The sequence below is a fragment of the Anastrepha obliqua genome, chromosome 3, assembly GCF_027943255.1.
Source record: "Anastrepha obliqua isolate idAnaObli1 chromosome 3, idAnaObli1_1.0, whole genome shotgun sequence".
Lineage (NCBI taxonomy): Eukaryota > Metazoa > Arthropoda > Insecta > Diptera > Tephritidae > Anastrepha > Anastrepha obliqua.
This window is the reverse complement of record NC_072894.1, coordinates 25,194,419-25,216,346: the sequence shown is the minus strand read 5'-3', so window position 1 is coordinate 25,216,346 and position 21,928 is coordinate 25,194,419. Positions and strand designations below refer to the sequence as shown.

The window sequence follows — 21,928 nt, the reverse complement described above, 5'->3', positions numbered from 1 at the left end:
TCCAGGTTTTTGTAACCTTTTCGATGGCAAGAAAAAAAGCTAAAGGCCAAACACAAAAAGTCTGCGCATCCAAGTCTACCCACCCGTCACTCTAGGATATTGGAAAAGAACAATTGGGTCGGGTTTAGTAAAACCCGGCATGGGCAATTTTAGGCAAAGTATAATGATTTATTTGAATGAAACTCGTTGAAGGTGTTAGGAGGTGGTTCATGTACAACCTTTGATATTATTTTTCTTTATTTTATTTATTGTTATTGTATGTTATGCCTTTTTATGTTGCAATATGCTATTTAATTTAAATTATTTAATTTTGTTTTATATGGCAAAGCTTTACTATGCACTATTACGTAATATTATATTAGTTACCTGTACCTAGAAATGACAGCCTGATAAATTTTAAAATTTAGTTTAGTTTTATTTAATTTAAATTTATGTCGTTAAGTTATGCTTCATTGCATTACTTTGTATTCGGTTACGCTATGTTATGCTATACTATGTTTCGTTATGTCATGCTCTATGCTTATGCTTATTTTCCTATACTTGGAAAGGAATATAATAAAAAAGCGTTTTGCTCTTCTGCTTCCGAATTTTTAATGCCCTCAGATGCTACTGTAGTTATAATGCTTTGTTATGTTCTGTCATTTTCTTTTACGTTTGTTACAGTTGAAAGATGTTATTTTATTTTATTTCTTTGACTTTATTCTGTTATGTTTTGCTTCTGGATAGGTTAGGTTAAAGCGGTTGTCCTATGAGACACACTCAGGCTCATAAGCCTTTGAGATGCTGCGTTGGTTGGTTGATGCGCTTGCCTCTGTCTCTCCTAAACCCAGTGTGTGCTTTTCAAAAATTTTAGAATATCTTGGATTTCTTTTAAACTGAGATCTTCCAACTCATTAAAAAATTGTCTAATTAAAATAGTAAGCCTACGTCTGGATAGAGCAGGGCAATAGCACAGTAGGTGCGAGATTGTCTCTTCCTCTTCCCATCCCACCATCCTCTGGGGCAGTGTCTCGTTGTGACTGAAATCAGTGAGCTAAGACTGTGCTTATTTTGACTTTGCAGAGATTCTGTGCGTTTAGTATTGAGAGTCGGCCACAATTGTCGGGCGATTCTGTAGGTGATTTCATTACTTCATCTTTCATTTGCGTTCCTTACGATTTCTTCAAGAATAAGTAGCTTACATATTTGTAAGGATATGCCTATGTCATTGTCATTGTACTCATCGGTCAATTTGGTGCGGAGTCTCGCTAGTTCATCGGCTCTGCAGTTACCCTCAATGTCGCAATGGTCTGGCACCCATACTATTTTCAGATGTGTGGCATTTCATGGCTTCCTTGAAGGTTGTTGACTGTTTTGTGAGAAATTTTATCGCCACTTGGCTATCAGTAAAAATGTAGATATCATTTTCATTTATCGTATCTCACTGTACCAGTGCCGCGGCTTTCATTATTGCCATCAGTTCAGACTGACAGACACAACAGTGTTCGGGGAGCCGAAAGCTGAAGGAAATCCCCAGATGTTCGTAATAACACCTTCGTCCACCCTGCACACGAGCTGTGAGACATCTGTGTATACATGAACAAACCCACCAGTCCGAGAAGCTCCAAAGTTTTGCTATGCTTTATTATATTGCGCTATGTTAAGTTATGCTATGTTATGTATGTCATGTTTTCTTATGCTATGTCATGCTACCGGCATGCTGCAACCGGAAAACCTGCGAGGAACTGTAAAGCAAGTGTAGGTAACATTATTGTTTGCAGTTGTACGTCATCAGCAGATGTCGGAAAGTTAGCTTTCATAGAGGAAACTATGGATAGATATACTTATGCAAATTTATTGAAAAATAATTATTACAAAGTGCTGAAACATTGGGTGTTCGAGATATAAAAAGTGGTTAAATTTCAAGGGCCGATATTGAATGTGAACCACATCTAAACGTTAACGACACCGTTGGACTTCTTTCTTTGGGGTTATTTGAAAGAAAAGGTGTACGTCGATAAGCCAGCAACAATCCAAGAGCTAAAGGATGAAATAATTCGGCACATTAATGGCATAGAACCTCAATTATGCCTCAGCGTCATCGAAAATTTGGACCATCGGATAGAGGTGTGCCGCCGAGGCCACGGCGGCCGTTTGGCCAATATTTTGCTTTATGCGTAATTGAGTCACACCAATATTATCATAATAAAGAGAAATGATAATAATTTCCTAAAAAACTTGTATTTTATTCAAAATCAACACCGGCCCTTGAAACTTAACCACCATTTACTTCGGTTCTATCAAGACAATTAACCCAGACGATTTTTCGCATTCGTCGATTTATTTTTGTAACGTTCTCCTCCATGTTCCCTTAAGGTGGACCCTCTTTCGGCTTCCTTAGGGGTTCCAATCAAAAATTTGTCGGTAGACTTTCGTAGTATATTTTCACAGTGCGGGCCTATCCACCTCGATTTTCGTAATTTGATAGAAGAGGCCATTGGTTCCAAGCTGCACTTTGTATATAAATCAACATTACTGAGAACACTTGGCTACCACATCTCGAGAATAAGGAGACATCTGTTTACAAAACTTCGAATTTTTCCGGTAAGATGTTACAAGCCTGGTCTTGCATCCATAGATGAAGTTTGCAATACATATTTGGAGTTTCGCAATACTGAGATAAAGTTTGATTTAAATTATTTCATTTGTGTTTGGAAGAATATTTTTGATGAGTTCAAGATTTGGTGCAACTTTGCTTATACGCCAGTTTCTTTGTTTATTCTGGCCAGAAGAGATATTATAATTCCTAAAAAAAAAAAAATAAATAGTTTACACGCACACTTCTGTTAGGAGAAGCGAAGGGCAAATGGTGATTTATGAAGCGTTTTTTTTCATGGCAGAAATACACTCGGAGGTTTGTCATTGTCTGCCGAGGGAGGACCGCTATTAGAAACAATTGTTTGCTCATTTGCTGGTATGAACCCGGGCATTAAAGAATGGGAGACACGGACCAGCCCACGGCGGCGGGAATAAATAGTAAAACTAAAAATATCCAAATAAAACATACACAAAATAACAGTAAAGAAGGTTGGGTGCTATTATAGATTATATACAAATATATATTTAGAGTTCTGGATGGAGTTCAACATTAAAGTAAAACTTTATATGTTTGTTGCCCTTAAACTCTACCAAAGTCAACGTTGCATATCGTTCGGTAACTCAAACATGAGTAAGTACAAATTTGCATAGCTGCAACTTGAGAATCGTATGTATGTAAATGTGCATATATGTCTCATGTGTATTCTCAACGCACATCACACATACCTGGCCACAGAACATGATACTACTTTTGATGTTGCAACATTTGACCGAAAACTGCAAGCGGCTTCACTTCAAAAACTATCAAAAATAGTTATAGAGTTTCAAAGTATGTATGGTAGACAATTGTCAACCAACTTCATGTTGGAAGACACAAAAGTGCAACAAACATATGCAGCCAGTGTCACAAACATTTTAATATCGCCGCAGTTAATTGTGGTATATAAGCGCAGAGAACAACCGTTTGAGGCAACATTAACTCAAACAGTGTCCAACTTTACAGTTAGAAGTATATTTGCCAACGACTCTCCAGTAAGCAAAATGTTTAAGTTGGTAAGTTTCATAAATATTACAAAGCAAGGAAGGTCTAATACAGTCACTACCCGCCTATTCACATTTCAGCTCATTTTGATTTCCTTCTTTGCCATGGCATTTGCCCGTCCAGGGTTCCTGCACTCCGCACCTATCCTAACTACATATCGCGAGGAACACCTTGCTGCGTTGCCTGCTGCGGTGCATATTGTGGAACCCTTGGTCACCACACATCAAATTGTTACACCTCTGCTGCATGGCACCATATTAAATCATGGCTTGCATTGAGTCAGCGACAGGAGTCATCGACTGTATGGGCAAAAGCAGCAGAAGTAAACGAAAACAAATTTATAAAATTACCATAGTTGCCTGTTAAATAAACCGCTGCTACTTAAAAAGTAAAAATAAGTGTTTGCTTCATTTTTGTTTTATTTCACTTGGTTTTATGCATTTACGTAAATCTATACGACATCCTTTGGAATTTTCGTTCAAGTGTTTTCTGCCAATCAATGTATAAATTCATAGGTGACCGGTTTGTAGTCAGAACGATATTGTTGCTGGAAAGAATCCGGTGTCTGCACGCTGTTGTAGGTTTCTACAGCTGGCAGTGGCACAGCTGCCTGGATGCGTGAGTAGGCCAATGGCACAATGGCAGCACTGCGTGCTGCAGGCACTGCTATGGGGAGCGGTGCATAATAAGCTGCAGCGGCAGTAGCAGCGGGCGTGTAGTAAACTTCAGTGGCCCAAGCAACAGTGCCCAATAGGCAGGCTAAGATCAACTGCAAGTAAAAGAATTTTAACAACAAGAATATGAATTATAGTATAAAAAAATGCAAAAAACAGGCTTAGATAGAACAACAACACAATAACGAAAGTTTTTTCCGTTCTTTACAAAAATTAATTGCGTTATGCTGTACCAATTTTTGCATGTTTTTTCACGATTTATCCGCTTCCTCTAGACAGTTCTTTGTCAAGCTGCCGCAAGCGCACTGCTATAACCATCGGCAATGCGATCGCGCTTTTATAGAATGGCTTCTACTCCTACTGTTTGCTGGACATTGCAGAAGGAACGATGGCTGCTGCAACGCCAAGGACAGTCGTTTAAGGTCACTGCATTGGCTAAAGGTTCACTTGCTGTCACGTTGATTATGGCCAGTACCATTACAGACATTCTTGCAATCCTAGTAATTACTAAAATAGAAGACAAGGAATACGCTGAACATAAGACACTGGAAGGCTGAAATTAAAGTTACAGCTACGTACGAGGGTTGCCTTTTATATTTTGGTTCAATAACAAAAACACAATAAAATATGAAATTGACTTTATTGTTTTTTAAAATATTCTCCTTGGAAGTCAATTCTGCATTCGTTTGAACTAATTTTAAAAGCCCAGAAGTGGCTACCTCTAAAAGCATCTTCAACAGCTTCTCCAGGAGTTCAAGAACGTTGACCTCCAATTTTGTTTGCAATATGTAGGTGCCAAATCAGAGTTGTGATATTAATGCACCATTAATTTGAGATTTTCAGTGCTCAAAAATTCAGCCCATATGTGAGAGCTTGCGTTGCCTTGGAGAAGAATAATTCGTCTTCAGCGGCTGGTTTTTCCTAATTCTCCAAAAACTTCAACCAAACAAATAATTGTGTACCACTCAGTATTGGTTGTTTGAAGTTTCTCTGGCGGAACAGGTGCTTCTCCTACGAATAGGTTAGGTTAGGTTGACCTGGCTCGCTGAAAGCCATCACACAGACTTATTGATCCTTAGTGTTACCAGATGGAGCTAGTCCTTTACGTTTCTTTGTAGTGACATCTTGTAATTCGTCTGTGTCTTTTGCGAATCTAAGTAAATTTTGGAGCTCTATCCCCGAGAGGTTTTCTAACTTCTGACATTGTAAAGCTCCTAAGCATTTTAATCTGGTTCTGGCTAATGTAGGACAGGAATATAGAAGGTGTTCTAGCGTTTCCCTCTCTTCTAGTTCATTGCAAAATCTGCAGCTATCGTTGTTTGTAATTCTTAATGAGTAATATGAGTTTATTGCTTTTATTGCAGGTTGGCTTTCAACGTAAATATATATTTATTTTAGGAGTTTCTTGCAAAAGACCCTACTCCGCCCAACATTTTCGAGCCATCAGTAAATATATTAAGAGTATTTGGGTTAGGTTTCATTCCTCTTTTCCATCCCTATTATTTTATTGTTGTTCGGAATTTCCTCACCCAATTGCATTTCGGAGTCATACCTATAGCCCGTTTGGACCCTATAACTCATGCCTATTGAGTTATGTCCGAATGTTTTGCAGGTAAATTCGCCTGTCGTGCTGAGTCTTATGGCGGATTTAGCTGGTAGACATTCTGCCGCAATATCAATCGGTGACAAGTTGAGTTCAAGCGCTGCGTTGGAGTAGTTCTCAATACACCTGTTGTGCAGAGTGCACCAAGGCGTAGAATACTTTCCATAGGCTTTTTATATGTCGGTTTTCTTAGCGCAGTCCATCACACCAGAGCAACGCATAGTAATATTGGCTTTACTATAGCTGAGTAGCACCAATACATTATAGCAGGAGATAGGCCCCATGTAACTCCCAGCATCTTTTTACATGCGTATAGTGCGTTTCTGGCCTTTTCCTTCCTCTCTAATATATTGTACTTCCATGATAGTTTACCAATCTAAATTAATCCAAGGTACTTTGTGTGGTTTTTAAGAGTTAGTTCCACGTCTTTTAGCTTCGGAGATAGCCAATAGGGGATCTTGTACCTTCTAGTAAAAAGTATCATATCCGTTTTATCAGCATTTGTGCTGCTGCGAGTGTATTATTCATTATGTCACTCACGGTGTTTAGGTATTTGACTGTCACTACTATGGCTATGTCATCTGCATATGCTACTAGTTTCTCTACTAGTTTCTCCTACGAACAACTTTTGTTGAATTAAGTCGTGAAATATCCGCACTGTTAATTTGCAATTGTCAAATTATTTGGTATCCAACGAAAACAATTCTTCTTGACGGACAAATGTTCATGTAATATTTAATGTATGCTGCTCTCAAGGATGCCTGTATCTCGCGATTTGTCACATGATGATTTTGTGTTATTAATTGACGCCCATCATCCATTGCTTCTGGCACAACCACCGTTTTTTGACGTACTCCACGAAATTCATCCTGCAAGAATGGACGGCCGCATTGAAACTCTTGGAACCAACGATTCACAGAGACTAAGTGTGGTGATTCAATACCAAAAGTCGAAGTAAATTGATCAATGCACTCCTGTCTCTATAAACGACGTCAAAAATCATAATAGAACACCTTACAAGCATTTTCATAAGTTACTTGCATCTAATGGGCGAGATGAATTTTTCAAGTCACTGAAAAAAGAATCAATAAAGCTCTTAAAGGAAAACGTTATTTGTAAGTTTATGCTTAAAAATACCAAACTTTCGATAAAAGTATCAAATTCCAGCTCATCACGAGTGTTGCAGAGGCGCAAAATATAAAAGGCTACCTTCGTATTAGTAGATGACCAAACATTTCAACATTGTCGGACTCCCTTTAATACCAGAATCGTTAACATTTCAGAAGTACTTGCACAGGTACAATACATGTTTACATATATAATATATATTCATAGTTATGGTATGTGTTCCACGCCTGTTCTAAGGTTATAACCAGCTTCAGAATTCTACATTGAAGCTAAAATGAAGAACCACATAGACAGACTTTTTAAACGCCGCTTTACAATTTAGCACTGCTATGGAATTTTTTAATTCCAATACAAAGAATTGCATATGCATACAGTTGAAACTCGATTCTTCCACATACTCGATACTTGCAACACAATTTTTTTTTTCATTGCGTACTCAGCACTTACTTTGAATTTACACATTCGATACTTGCAACATTTTTTGTTCTGTCCTTCTTTTTTGCTCTTTTTCCGTTGTATTTTTGGGAATAAAGCTCAGGAAAGTACCCCCAATGCGGGAATTTCCATTAAGGGGTCGCGGTGGTCTATAGCTCGAAAATGTAGGGTATTTTCAAGAATTTTTTTACAATTTTTTTTTTCAGTCCCAAGAAGAAAGTGAATAGCATCCTCAACTCTGTGGAATGTAATGGAACAATTGCAACTTATTTCCACACTTTTTTGGTCACATACGAGAATACAATAGCTGTAAAGCGTCATAAATCAGATCAAACTTCTTCATCAGGTGGTTTATATCGAGGAATTTTGTATTATTGAAGGAGATGTGCTTAAATCTGCGCAAGCTACTGATGGTTCGGGGGCATACTCTCTCCCCGTTTTTTCTCTGTATTTACCAGTAACTTTAATATTCAACAACCTTGGAATAGACGTTTTCTTAGACAGATGGAAAATGGTTTTTATTTCACCTATTTGCAAATCAGTTAAAAACACCTAAATTATTTGGTAATTAATTAGTTATTAAATAAAGCCCCGCCAGAGCAGGGCAGCTAAGAAAAAGGTGCTGAGATGATTCCACCTCATCCTCCATACATCCAGCGCAAAAAGGACTCGAGCCTCACAGCATGCATTCCTCGCGCATTGTGTCCTGTGAGAGAACCCACTAGATTAGAGGGCCGATATTTTATCAGCCTCAGAAGCTCGCCCGAACGCCTCCGGTCCACACGTGGCCAGAAGGATTTCGCGACCTTACACGTTTGTGTACTTGCCCAGCGCTCGCTGAGCTGGCACGATGCCCATCTTTCCAGGAGCAGACCACAGGTAGTCAGGGGGATCCCAATTTTCTCCCTTCGCGGGGAAATCATCTCACATGTCCCTTGTCTGGCCAGCTCATCCGCCTCACAGTTTCCCGCAATGTCGCTGTGACCAGGAGGCTGATGTCAAAGAATTCGGAAGATTCTCTATTAATAAAACTAATTTCTCTTGCCCGATTCATTTTAATTGAATCTCCAAGGACTTGTGATGATCACCGCAAGGGGCTTCTGGAGAAACGGGCTCCACTCAGGCTCAACAGCGATAAATTTTCCAATTATTAATTTATTTTTTTGAAATTTTACTAAAGTTAAGCCGAAACATGATGTATTAATTCTATGTTTTTATGACTATTTTCTGAAGGCTGCCCACTTTTTGAACGAACCTCCTATGGTCAAAAACAAAGGGGACATCAGAATTCGTTTTAGAGGTATGGTTCCTTTGGCAAAGTTTCTTATTTTGATCCCTAGAATATGATTTTCACAGAGCAATGGGCGATTTTTTTGCCTCCCTACAAAAGACACTAAAAGTTCGACCCAAATTGGGGGACATCAGAATTCGTTTTAGAGGTATGGTTCCATTGGCAAAGTTTCTTATTTTGATTCCTAGAATATGATTTTCACAGAGCAATCGGCGATTTTTTTGCCTCCCCGCAAATCGACCGGGCCTAATGTATATATATACATATATATAATAACTTTTTTCATTCATCATTAAATCAACACATACTTGCGGACATTCCTTGATTTGAAAATAATATTCTTAAATACTTACGCACCATGATAATCCACATAATTGTTGCTAATATAATATGTAATAAATTTATAGTCACTAAAAAAATGTTAGATCCGCTGTAAAATAATGGCCAAAAAAATTTATGAGATTTTTGAAAAAATTTCTCTTGAATACATAAATATATTCTAAAAGATTAGGTCTCACCGCAATTTTTACAAATTTTCCTACTACTTTTTCTCTTTTATAACCAACTTAGATGTACTTATACGTATGGGCGACAGTTCATTATACCCAGTGTCAATGAAGCTAAGTTACAATTACGAGGTAAATAAACCCCATTCCGTAAGCATTTTGACCCATACCTCGCACGTTTTATGGAATGTATGCTTTTGCTAGACTAATGAGCTTTTAAACCGGACGTTTTTGTTTTGACCGTGTACAAAACACTCAATCACACACACTCATGAACTGGACATCTGCAACAACTGCAGTTGGATGACAAAGGATGGATGTATTCGCTGAACGCCAATAGAGTTCAATGTGTTGCTGCCACGGCATATATTAATGTCGCTATAAGCATAGTATGTATATCATTGAATACTGGCAACAACAACAAAATGCTTGAGCACACGAAGCATAGGGTGACACAAAATGGATGCAGACCTTCAACAGAAATTATTTGTGGTACGTTAATTATATTTTTTTATTTTTTATCAAACAATTGGTACTATAGGCTTTGGGAAATTGAATCACGGAGCGAAACTCCGCATAAAAGTAATTCAAATGCTTTAGAAAATGGTCGTTCTGCAATGCGATGAAACACATGAAATCCACATATAATTCAAGAAAATCTGCGCACCCACAACAAGTTTCTGTTCAGTTTTTGGGCTGGCGGAGTCATCGAACTGCACTTACGATTAACAGCAAAAGTTATCGTGCTATGATAACAAACTTTTTATGACCTGAATTAGGTGGCATGGACTTGAAAAATATATATGGTTTCAACAAAACACAGCCACATAGCTTATGAAATAATGGCACGAATATTTTACGAAGCAACGAGACAAATGAACTTTGCGATCTTGCAGTTTCACACCATTGGACTCCTTTCACTGGGGCTAATGAAATGTGGAGACCATACCAATAAGCCCGAAATGATTTCAGAGCTAAGGAACGAAATCATACGCTTTAAATTTCGTTATGCTTTGTCAAAAGAAAATGTGCAGTCTTATGAAATCACCCTGCACAAGCTCACACAGAAATGCTTTAAATTGAAACTCAATATATGATGGAGTCCCGCATAATAACAGAACCCATACCTATTTATAAGACACACATAATAGGTAAACCAAACCATAAAGAGATGCGCTTGACCTTAGTGAGTATTGGTTAATAAAGTGTGATGAACGGTGATGAACTCTAAAACAATAAGGCACCTGAACATATTCTGGATATACCATTTACCCATAACACGAGAAGTGCAAGAAACCGGTACAAACGCTATTGTGCTTATGCAATTTCTATATACATACATACGCGTTTACTTTTGTAAAAATATATAAGTATATTTAGATATGAAACAAAGGCATCTGGCGGGACATTGCACATACTTGCCCAACTATGCTCTTACCGAGTCATTAAACTGCATCCAGCGTAACAGATGCATCGATATAAGTTGACTCCAAAAGTTGACTGCCAAAAATGATAGGGCGGGTACCCAACCATTACTTTTTTTCAGTTTTTTTTATAAAATGCCCCCATAAAGATACATATTCGATTGGGGAATAAGTTCATAGCATTTTTATATTTTCTTTTTTTTACAACGCAGCGGCCTTCTGAATTCGATGAACGACGACTCAAATCACTTTTGAAGAAGAACGGTCGCCAAACCAGTCGTGAATTGGTGATAAAAATGAACTGGATAATGGAATTTACCGACAAATTGGTTGTGTAGGTGCCTCACGAGCTAGAAAAAAAAACGAAGAAAGTAGCCTTCAAATTGTTTCTCAGCATCTCGCCCGCCCTCGAGCAGTACACGGTGGTAAACAGCGATTTTTTTTGTACGGCATCGTGACGAGAGAAAAAAAATGGTGCCTATACACCAATATGAAGCAAGGAAAGGAGTGGGTGTCTCAAGAAGATACGTCAAAGCCGAAAGACAGGCCGGATCGTCATCCAAGACGATATGTGTTTGGTGAGATTGGGAGGACATAGTGCACTGGGAAATGCTCGATAATAATGCCACGGTCAACAAAGAGCTCTACATTGCCCAGCTACACCGCGTGAATAAGGCTATTCGACTGAAAATACCTCATCGACATGGTCAAACCATACTCCTTCACGTCAACGCTAGACCCCATGTTGCACAAGTCCTCAAAGTCGCACTCCAAGAGCTCGGACCTTGCACCGGCCGATTACCATATTTTCTTTCTTTTTTCTAATAGCGGTTGCTCGTCGGCAGACAATGGCAAGCCTCCGAGTGCCATGAAAAAGCTCCTCATAAAAAATATCGGCCGTTCGGTGTCGGCTTGAAACTGTAGGTCCCTCCATTTGTGGAACAACATCAAGACATACGCCACAAATAGGAGGAGGAGGCGGCACAATTTGTTGAGTTCATTTACCGCCTTTCTTTGCTTAACTATAGATCATAAGCGTAAGTGACTACAGGTTTAACAACTGTAGTGAATGTCCGGCAAGTCCTTTGAGGGTTCAGTCCCCATGTTTTTCCGAAATGGCTTGTGCAAGCAAAGGAAGCTCTTGTAGCTTTTGTAATTCCAGTAATTCCCTCAAGATAAGAATTCCAAGTGAGCGTTGTATCAAAGTTGATGCCAACATAGTTCGCTTCTGTGGAGAGTTGAAGAGTTGATTAATTTCGGAGAGGATGTTGATGTTCCTTTTTCTGGTGAACGGCATTCGCGCAGTTTTCGCTGGGTTAATAGAAAACTCTTTGGTGGTGCACCATTTGTTTACTATACTAAGGGATTGTTGCATGCGTTTAGAAATGGTCCCCTCATACCAGGCTACTGTATACTATCAGGTCAGCGGCATAACCGTGGGTGTGGAAACGTGGATCTAGATCCTAGAATAATCAATGCAGAACTAGGAGGAAGAATAAATTCTATCAAGGCCGCAAGAGGTTGCCCGCAAGGGAGAGTACACTCTCCTCTAATGTGGACACTAGTAACGGATGAACTTCTCCACCAACTGAACAATCCACGTTTCCACACCCACGGTTATGCCGCTGACCTGGTAGTATATAGATAGGGTAGTGCTGATTGTCTCACAGGATGTATGTATTATCGGATGCTCTTGTTATATGTATCAGTAAGAGTGTAAAATGAGATTTGTTTTGACTCAATAGCTTTTCCAATAAATATGGATAAATATTAAACATAAATATAATACATAATAAATTAATTTATAAATTTGTTAAACAATTAAATTTCAAAAACAGCTAAGAGTCATTTTTTGGTCATAGAACTAATTTTCTAGTACTCTTTACGACCGCCTTAGCCATAACCTGTTTTGGAAGGTAATAAAGCTAAGGGCATCTTCTAGAGCAATACCATACCATATCCGTTGAGTCGTTTTCTCAAGAAATGAGCAGTAAATTAATAAAAATGTCCAAAAAGAAGATTCATTTAAGAGTTTCGTATGGCCATCGAACGAGTACAATGTTTACATAAATGCAGGCAAACGTTTGGCATGTCGCAATATCCATTTTGATAGCAAGCACTAAATGCCTTAACAACCGCACTGTTAGTTTTGCCTTTTCCGAGCTGGATAAAGAAGCAAAGCGAATAGGTCTGGTTGGCACACTCGGCTATCGGCACCCACGTCCATGTTGACAGTTATGATTTCGAGGTTGTAAAAGATTTCGTTTATCTAGGAATTAGCGTTTACACCCATAATAATCTTAACCTTGAGCCTCTCCAACGAAGAATTTCTTTTGGCAATAAGTGCTACTTTGGACTAAGCAGGAAATTAAGTAGGAAAGTCCTCTCTCGACGAACAAAACTAAGACTCTATAAGGGCGCGCATGATGTCCTAACGTATGGCGCAAAAACGTCCGTGAGGATGGAGTGTTTAATATATTAGAAAGATTCAGCGAAAGATTTTTAGACCGTTGCTCGTTAGCGATCACGAGTATCGTAGGCGATAGAACAATGAGCTGTATAAGCTTTACGACAACATAGGCATAGTGCAGTAAATAAAGATAAATCAGATTCATTGGCTGGCTCATGTCATCTGAAAATAAACAAAGGCTCCGGCTCTGAAAGCACTTGATGTGGTGCCAGCTTGTGGTAGCAGAGAAAGAGGAAGCAGGGCCTCCTCTTGGAAAAATCAGGTGGAGAAGGTCTTGGATTCGTTGCTTTCTTCAGCTAAGTGAAGGCAGCAACGGGAGTTGGACTGATTGGGTAATGAGGACAAAACAAAATACCTCTATGAAGCATGGAAAGAGACTTAGCGTAGTGGGACACAGTGCCTAATACACAGAGACAATTACAGATGCAAAGGTGCAAGCACTTTGCTTGCTTCAGAACCGGCATAAAACCATATTATCAAATTTTCAGCTTTAAAGCCCAAAACAACTTTTGTCAATAGTTTATATTTTAATACCCGCAGACATTTAGAATCTGAACTTTCTCTCGATAAAAAATAACCAGGCAAGGCTCATAACATTCCATCCTCTTACATATTGTATATAGCGCTGCGACTTGGACGAGAGGAGTATTTGAGAGAATAGAATAGCAAAATGTATACATACAAAAAATAAAATAAAAATAAAAAAAAATAAAAATAATGAGAAGTAGTCATTACTGAAATTCAGCCAGATGTAGCTATGCAACAAATTCGTGTTATCACGAAGTCTACTCAACTACTTCTCAGAAAATCTACAGGTGCTGGTTAGCTCGTGTTAATATTAATACCAAATTGGAACACCTACGACTCACATGCCTCATACGTATCTACAAAGCATTCGAAACCGCAAAGCTTTCGCATCAATTCATCAAATGTAAATCAAAGCGCAAGTATAAACCGCGAAACAGTAAACATGACGACGGATCCGACACGTGAGAAAATATGTGCACATGTGTTATATATGTATATGTGTGTGATGCTGTACGTGCATTGTACATACACCGCATCAGCAAACAGCATGAGGCGTTCCTTCGTGACCGCATTGTTGCAATTAAACGAAAGGAAGCTCAACCACAACCACAACTCGACCGCATCACCATACTAGCTTACTGGAATTGCAGGAGCTGAGTGGCTTTGATTTGATTTTTGTTCTGAATGGTCTTCATTATAGTCGCTTATTCTTTGGTGTGAAGGCGTTGATAGTTTGTGACTTCTAATGCGTCACAAACTTATTGCATTCGTTGATCGAAAAACGTGACCAAAGTCGCACAGGCAGCTCGTTCACATGGACTACGCTCAAGTCAGTAGCACTGGCTTTTTTTTTAAAGCAGGTTACAAATTTTATGAATAAGATGCTCTATATTTTTTTATTAAAGATTTTAGAGCGGAAACGACATTGCACCATTTCCTTTGAAAATGCTGCTGAAAACGCTATTTCGGTTAACTGTGAGCACCATAAAGGTATGATAAAAAGTTTTTTGGGGCCGGAAGTTAAAAAAATGGACTTGGACGATATTCAGTTTCAGCAGCATTGTCCACCGTGCTACAAATACAAAGTCCATGCAACAATCGATATTTTGCGATGTCAATTGGTCATCTCGGACCTATATTATACGAACAAAGCACTAATGATGCAGGCTCTTGAGACAAATATCTGACAAATCAATCGTGAGATAGAGCAAGGGCCTTACACCCCAAGGCCCCAAAACCAAGCGTTCTGTGCCGGTGGGTAGTTTCAAAGGAAGGTGTATCACATCTGTCTATGTGGAGGAATCAATTTAAATAGGATCTTCCGGAATGAGCGAATTACCATTCTCAGCAAGAGTCAGGCTTCACCCCCGTGATATTAAGTCACCACTGGTCTTTGAGTGTTGAAGCTTAGGAGTGAAGAACTAAGGTTAAGGTAGGTCAGCCGACACCACATCATGGGGCTACGCCAGGCGAAATCCTTACTCGGGAGGGCACAATGATGTCTAAAAATCTCTCTATCTCTCTCTCTCTCTCTCTCTCTCTGATGTTTAAAACCTCTCCCCAAGGCTAAACTGAGAATGCTCTCGAGCAGATGGCGTAATCATTTGCACATTATCGGGATTCGGTCCACTAACGCTTGTCGTTTCTGTGCCCAATCCCAGTAGTATCCAATGCACCTTCTCCTTGAATGCAGCGCTATAGCGCAGATAGGGTTGAGACATCATGGCCATTTACAGCAGGAAGGAAGGCACAAAGTCCAACCCAACTCTACCTTAATTTTAAAAATCTTGATGTTGTTCCTCAAATGGAGAGACCTATAGTTTTATGCCGTTTGGAGATTAGTTTTTTATGAAGTGCTTTTCATTGCCTGTCGTAGGACAACCGCTATTAGAAAACACTTTTTCATTTTACTGTTTCATGCACGGAAATTCGAACCTATGCTCGTCGGAATGATAGTGGTAACTTGGAAAAACTTAGAGCCAAAAAAAGGTATCCTAAAACCTGGTAAAATTTATTTATGGCAATTTGAACCCTCTATTAGTAATATTTTCTCCGCCTTTTTCCTCTTCGCAAAAATATTTCATTCTGAAGAAGTGGGCGAATATAGGGCGAATTATAGCTGATACAACATGTCTAGTTCTGTTCATAGAGTTCTAAAATAAAGTTATTAAGTTCTTTGATTTACCAATAGCGAATTTTTTCTGAACTATTTATTTATTTATTTGTCTAACTACTTGTTTAAACGATTTTTGACAGGTTTATTATCTGAAGCAGACTTAGAAATTTCGCACAACTACCTTAAAAACTATCGGCTTTCTCATACCCAACTGGAAGCTTGCATACCAATAATGATTTAATGACTAATTTTCTATCATCGTCAGATCCATTAGGAACTCAAAACAAGGAAACAAGTTATCAAGGGGTTCCAATTTAAGTTTCAACACGGCGGCCATTTGGCCGATATTTTATTTGATACGTAATTAAGCTATACCAATATTATCATAACAAAGAGAAATGATAACAATTTCTTAAAAAAATTGTATTTTATTCAAAATCAACACCGGCCCTTAAAACTTAACCACCCTTTATTTTCGTTTTATTTTTTTCTTCATATTATGTAGAGCTTTTTAACCATATTTTTTAATGTATGTTTAATTAGAACAATAATTATAATAATACAATTACCAACAATTGTTATGCTTTAGTTTGCCAACACATCGGTATTCGGAGAACGTAGGCTCGAATCCCCGTTAAACACCAAAATTAAGCAAAAGTTTCTTCTAACAGCGGTCGCCCTCGGCAGGTAATGTCAAACCGTCCGAGAGTATTTCTGCCATGAAAAAACTGCTCATCAAAAATCCATTTGCCGTTCGGCGTCGGCATAAAAGTGTGCATTCCTCCATTTATGGAACAAAATTAAGGTGCACATCACAATTAGGAGGAGTTGCTTGGCCAAACACCTAACAAAAGTGTACACACCAATTATTTTTTTGTTTTTTTTTAATAATTTTGGGAGTAAAGTGCGTCGGAGTACTGTGCGTTGCGACGGTTATTTTCGATTCTTCTTTATACTTATGTATATAGTCGTTCCATCTCTTGTTCAACTAAACTTCAATATTTACTATAGAGCCCACTGGCAATTCGTAATTGCTTCTTTCGCTTTTCTAGACAACTTTAAGGTATCATTATAAGCTGCTAATTTTTTTCAATTGGGATATTATACGAGGGGTGCCTTTTATATGTCGGGATTAGAGAACAAAAAAAAATTTCAATCATCGAAAATCACTTTATTGTTTTTCAAAATATTCTCCATGAAGATCTATACACTTTTGCATGCGTTTGAATCAATTGTCGAAGCACTTTTGCCACTCTGAATGAGGTACCTCCAAAACATGCATTCTGAATGCCGCAACCGCTTCTTCAGGTGTCGAAAAACGTTGACCTCTCAGTTTGTTTTTTACGTACGGGAATAAAAGAAGTCATTTGGTGCCAAGTCAGGACTATACGGCGGATGACCCATTAATTCGATGTTTTGGGTGCTCAGACATGCAGTTGTTTGAGCCGATGTGTGAGAGCTCGCATTGTCCTGGTGAAGAGTGATCCGTCTTTGGCGATTGGTTTTCCTAATTTCTTGGAAGACAACTGGCAAACAAATGATTGTGTACTACACAGAATTTACTGTTCTGCGTTGTTCTAGTGGTACGGTTGCGACATGTCCAGTTTTTCCGAAAAAACAGGCGACCATTTGCTTGGAAGTGCTTCGTGCGCGAACAACTTTTGTTGGATTTGGCTCATCTTGAAACACCCATACAGTCGACTGCTGTTTACTTTCGGGCTCATACTCGTAAATCCATGATTCATCACCTGTCACGATGTCATCGTATCATATTTTTTGAGCATTTCCTTCGACCAATCGACACGAGCCTTTTTTTGAGCGATTGACAAATTGTGTGGGATCCAACGCGAACAAATTTTTTTGACAGTCAAATGTTTATGCAATATTGAATGTATGCTGGTCCCACTAATGCCTAAGATTGTCTCAATCTTACGATAGGTCACATGACGATCTTGCAATATCAGTTCGCGCACAGCATCAATGGTTTTCGGAACAACAACTGATTTTGGACGACCTTCACGAAATTCGTGTTGGAGTGAACTACGACCACGATTGAATTCACCATGCCATAGATAAACACTGGTCCTTGATGGAGCTTCATCGCCAAAAAATGAATTAAGTTCATCCATGCAATGTTGAGGAGTTAATCCACGTCGAAAGTTGTAAAAAATAATCGCACGAAAATTTTCACGATTTAACTCCATTTTTGGACCGAGATGAATCTTTTAAGTTACTGTAAACAACACAAATAGCGCTGGTATTTCAAAACGTTCTGAGTACGTAAAAACCAAAAAATGTCACACTTTGCGATACAGCTGTCAGTTGCCAGATTGCAACACCAGGACTGCCGAAATATAAAAGGCACCCCTCGTATAGGTACAGTGCAAATAGCAAAGTGGAGACCTTTTAAGTTGCTGAATAATACCTAAAACTTCTATCCTTCACTTTACTTTCTTTCTTTTTTTAATTTTTTTTTTTGATTTTAAATCATTTTCTTAGCAAATTTTTTCATTTCAAATTTCATTTGATTTTTTCATATATGTACAACTTTTTTTTGGACTCCGATTGATACCAACACATGCCACAAATGAATAAAAACAACACCTCATCTTCCAGTTCAATTCATATTATTTCAATGTTAAAGTATTTTTCAAAATATGAATGGCGTCAGAGTGAATGAACCAAAACCATAACCATATGAGTAGCCTAAGGGATACGGATTGGCTGGGTATAGTGATGGCCTTGATGGCGTATCCGGATAATACCCGTATGGCAAGCCGGTGGGCGTCGGATAGTAGGGACCTCGATATGCAAATCCAGCGGTTACAATGGGCACGGCGAGCACTAGTTCGATGGCACAAAGAAGGCCAAAAAACAACAAAATCTGTAAATTAAAAATCATTACTTTTCAAAATAATTTGAAGTGAAATATTTATTTGAAACGCATAAAAAGCGTGCAAATGCATCAGAAGAGTAGTTGTTTTTCCTATGACTCTTTGTTATAAGGTCCACTCACCAACAGCATTAAAATGCGCATTTTAAATACATTGCTGGTGCAGTGGCTTATATACCAGCGGCGTAGTTGCTTGGCGTCTCGGCTTCATTGCGTCTTTTGCAATGGCACTGCCAGATCTATAAAAAGGAGCCTAAAGGGCGCAGCAAAGGCAAACCAGAAATCAACTGAAGCTGACTACATATTGCGTTGAACAGGTTCATACAATTTTCTCTTTTTCGAACAACTCATTTGTCTACATTTAATGAATAAAAAAAGAAGTTTTATTGTTTTTATTTATTTTTAGAGTACAGGTTGTATTTGCATTGTATGTTTTTTTTTTTGCTTTTTTGTATGCTTTTTTGTATATAACTCGTTTTGATTTTCTTCGCATACTCTCGGCTCTGTTGCTTCAATTTTTTAGTAGTTACTTGTTACATACTTTGTCCTTATTGATATGATTACGAGTACTCACACAAGCATACATACAAGTTAAATTTATTTTTGAAAATAAAATAAATTGTTGAAGTTTTATTTTTTAGTTTATTATAATTTAATTTATCTTTATTAAAATAGCACAAGTTTGAATTTGTCTTTACTCTTCAAGGTGACTTTGAAGACTACTTTTAACATTAAAAACTATACTTATTCAATTTATTTTAACAGTTAGATTTATCTTAAAATGAAGAGAGAAAGAGTTCCCCATTTACTATTACAACAATTACAAAAATTAAATATATAACTTACATAGCTATAATAATTATTCCAGTTAGATAATGAAGAGAGCGAGAGCGAAAGGGGAAAGTTACTTATAATATATAACTCGCCTCTCCTTAAAGAATTCGAGTCTCGTCGAATCTTTTACAAATATAATATACAATCCGAAAATTTAATAGTTTCTTATAGTGATACAGATTTAAATCACACTTAACTAATAACTTGAAATATATTTAAGTTGTTTAGCGGTTTTTTTTCCAAGATAAATATTAAACTATATTAGCCATAAATATTCATTTCTTATTCTATAGTTTACATTTTAAAAAAATAAATATAGTGTGATTTAATATAAAAAAAATATTAACGAATAGTTTTCCATGTTTTGCTCTACAAATCCATTTCATTTTTTTTTATTATTATTATTTTTTTTATTTATTTTTATTTTATTTTATAGACTTTAATGGGCGTCTAAATTGTGCAGTGTCTACTTTATTAGGGTTGCTGTGGTGGTATCTGTTAAATCTTTTAGCAGTTTTTTGTCTAATTGCAGTAGGATTTTTAATATATAAATTAGATTTTTGTAAATTAAGTGTAATATTTTCTCTTTTAATATTTTCTCTATCAATGGTTTTCTTTTTAATTGCTTCAGATCTTACCTTAACCTCTTTTAAATTTATATGTAACTTATTTATAAAATCAATTGGTTTTAATTTAGTCGTGCTGTGAATTGTATTATTATAGTAATTAATTGCTTTTAGTACTAATTCTTCAGAGTCATTAATATTTTCAGCGTTTTTTAATATTCTTATATGCTCTAAGAGAGTCGAATGCATTCTTTCTACATCTGAATTTCCTGTGTGCGAATTCGGTGTTGTAAAATGAGTTTCTATATTATTTTCTTGACAGAACAGCTTTATAAGTGCATTATTAAATTCATTATCCATAATAATTTTATCAGGTTTTCCTAAAAATGCGATTCGCTCTTCGATTTTAGTTTTAATTGTTACCATATTTTTGTCATTTAGTTTATGTGCCGTTCCTAATTTCGTAAATTTGTCTATTGTTGTCAAAAAACTAGTCTTTTGTATCTGAAAAATATCTATATGTACTATTTCATTTGGTTTTTCTGGTGTTGGAGTATGTTGAAATATTTTATTTATTGGTTTTCTGTCATATTTGTTTTCATTACATATTCTGCAGTTATTGCAATATCTATTTATAAATTTTAATAATTTAGGATTATAATAATTATCTTTTAATTCTTCGAAATTCTCCTGGATTCCTCTATGGTTACCTTTAATATGAATATCATCAATGATATTCAATAAAGATTCCTCGGATTCAATATCACTAGCAACTTTTGTACAATTTATGAAATTTATTTTATTGTTACTAGAAAATAATTCAATTAATTTGTTCTGTATTATATTATATTTATTATTGTCAAGCTCCGAGTATACCCCAATTTTTCCTCTTTTTATTTCACGTCTAAATAAATCATTCAAATAATGAGTATTATTTAAGTCATTCTCAGACACATATATTATTTTATATTTTTTAAAAAGTATTTCGGTTTCTTTATTTTTATTTTTAACTATTCTTATTTGCGTCCTATATTTATTAACAATTTTATTTATTCTAAAGAAATTAATATTTACATTTTCTTCCGTACTATGATTTACTTCAACTCTGCTCAAAAAATCAGCTACCTTATTCTCCTTTCCCTTAATATATTCAATATCGAGATCAAATTCATCTAATAATATTTTCCATCGGATGATTCTAGAATTGGGCTCTTTAAGTGAATAAAGCCATTTCAAAGGCTGATGATCAGTTTGAACTAGAAACTTTCGACCAAAAAGGTATGGACGGTAATATTTCACTGACCATACAATGGCTAATAATTCTTTTTCCAGCGTTGAGTAGTTTTTTTCATGTCCATTTAAAGTCCTACTGGCGTAACTTACTGGTTTGCCATCCTGGCTCAACACCGCGCCAATAGCAGCATTGCTTGCATCCGTGGTCAATACAAATTTTTTATTAAAGTCTGGATAGCATAATATTGGTGGATTTGTTAAAATTTTCTTCAATTTTTCGAAAGCGTCAATATAAGATTTGTCATTAATATCAATTTTACTATTTTTTTTTAAATATTTTATTATAGGGCTAGCAACAAAGGAATAGTTTCTAATGAATTTCCGGTAATATCCGGTTAAACCTAAAAACGATTTAATTTCTTTTACTGACTTTGGTAGCTCCAAGTTTTGTATTATATTAATTTTCTCGGGGTTGGGCTTTATCCCATTATTTGTTATGATATGACCAAGAAAGTTTGTTTCTTTCGATAAGAATCTACACTTATCTATTTGAACCTTTAAATTGTAGTCATTCAGTTTATTAAATACTTTTTGCAAGCTTTCTAAGT

The 21,928-nt window shown here is 36.9% G+C and overlaps 2 protein-coding genes across 2 annotated transcripts; one reads left to right on the top strand and one right to left on the bottom strand.

Annotated features, from left to right (window-relative positions):
* Nucleotides 1-3,565: 3,565 nt before the first annotated feature.
* LOC129243069 (uncharacterized) lies at nucleotides 3,566-3,990 on the top strand. Its single transcript, XM_054880162.1, has 2 exons — nucleotides 3,566-3,630; nucleotides 3,700-3,990. Exons 1-2 carry the CDS (start codon nucleotides 3,619-3,621, stop codon nucleotides 3,895-3,897), a joined length of 210 nt encoding a protein of 69 aa, XP_054736137.1. The 5' UTR covers nucleotides 3,566-3,618; the 3' UTR covers nucleotides 3,898-3,990.
* Nucleotides 3,991-4,115: 125 nt separating this feature from the next.
* LOC129240101 (uncharacterized) lies at nucleotides 4,116-4,595 on the bottom strand. The gene is made up of 2 exons (XM_054875608.1): nucleotides 4,527-4,595; nucleotides 4,116-4,388 (listed from the first exon to the last, which is right to left on the bottom strand). The coding sequence occupies exons 1-2, from the start codon at nucleotides 4,536-4,538 to the stop codon at nucleotides 4,116-4,118; spliced, it is 285 nt and encodes a 94-aa protein (XP_054731583.1). The 5' UTR covers nucleotides 4,539-4,595.
* Nucleotides 4,596-21,928: the final 17,333 nt, after the last annotated feature.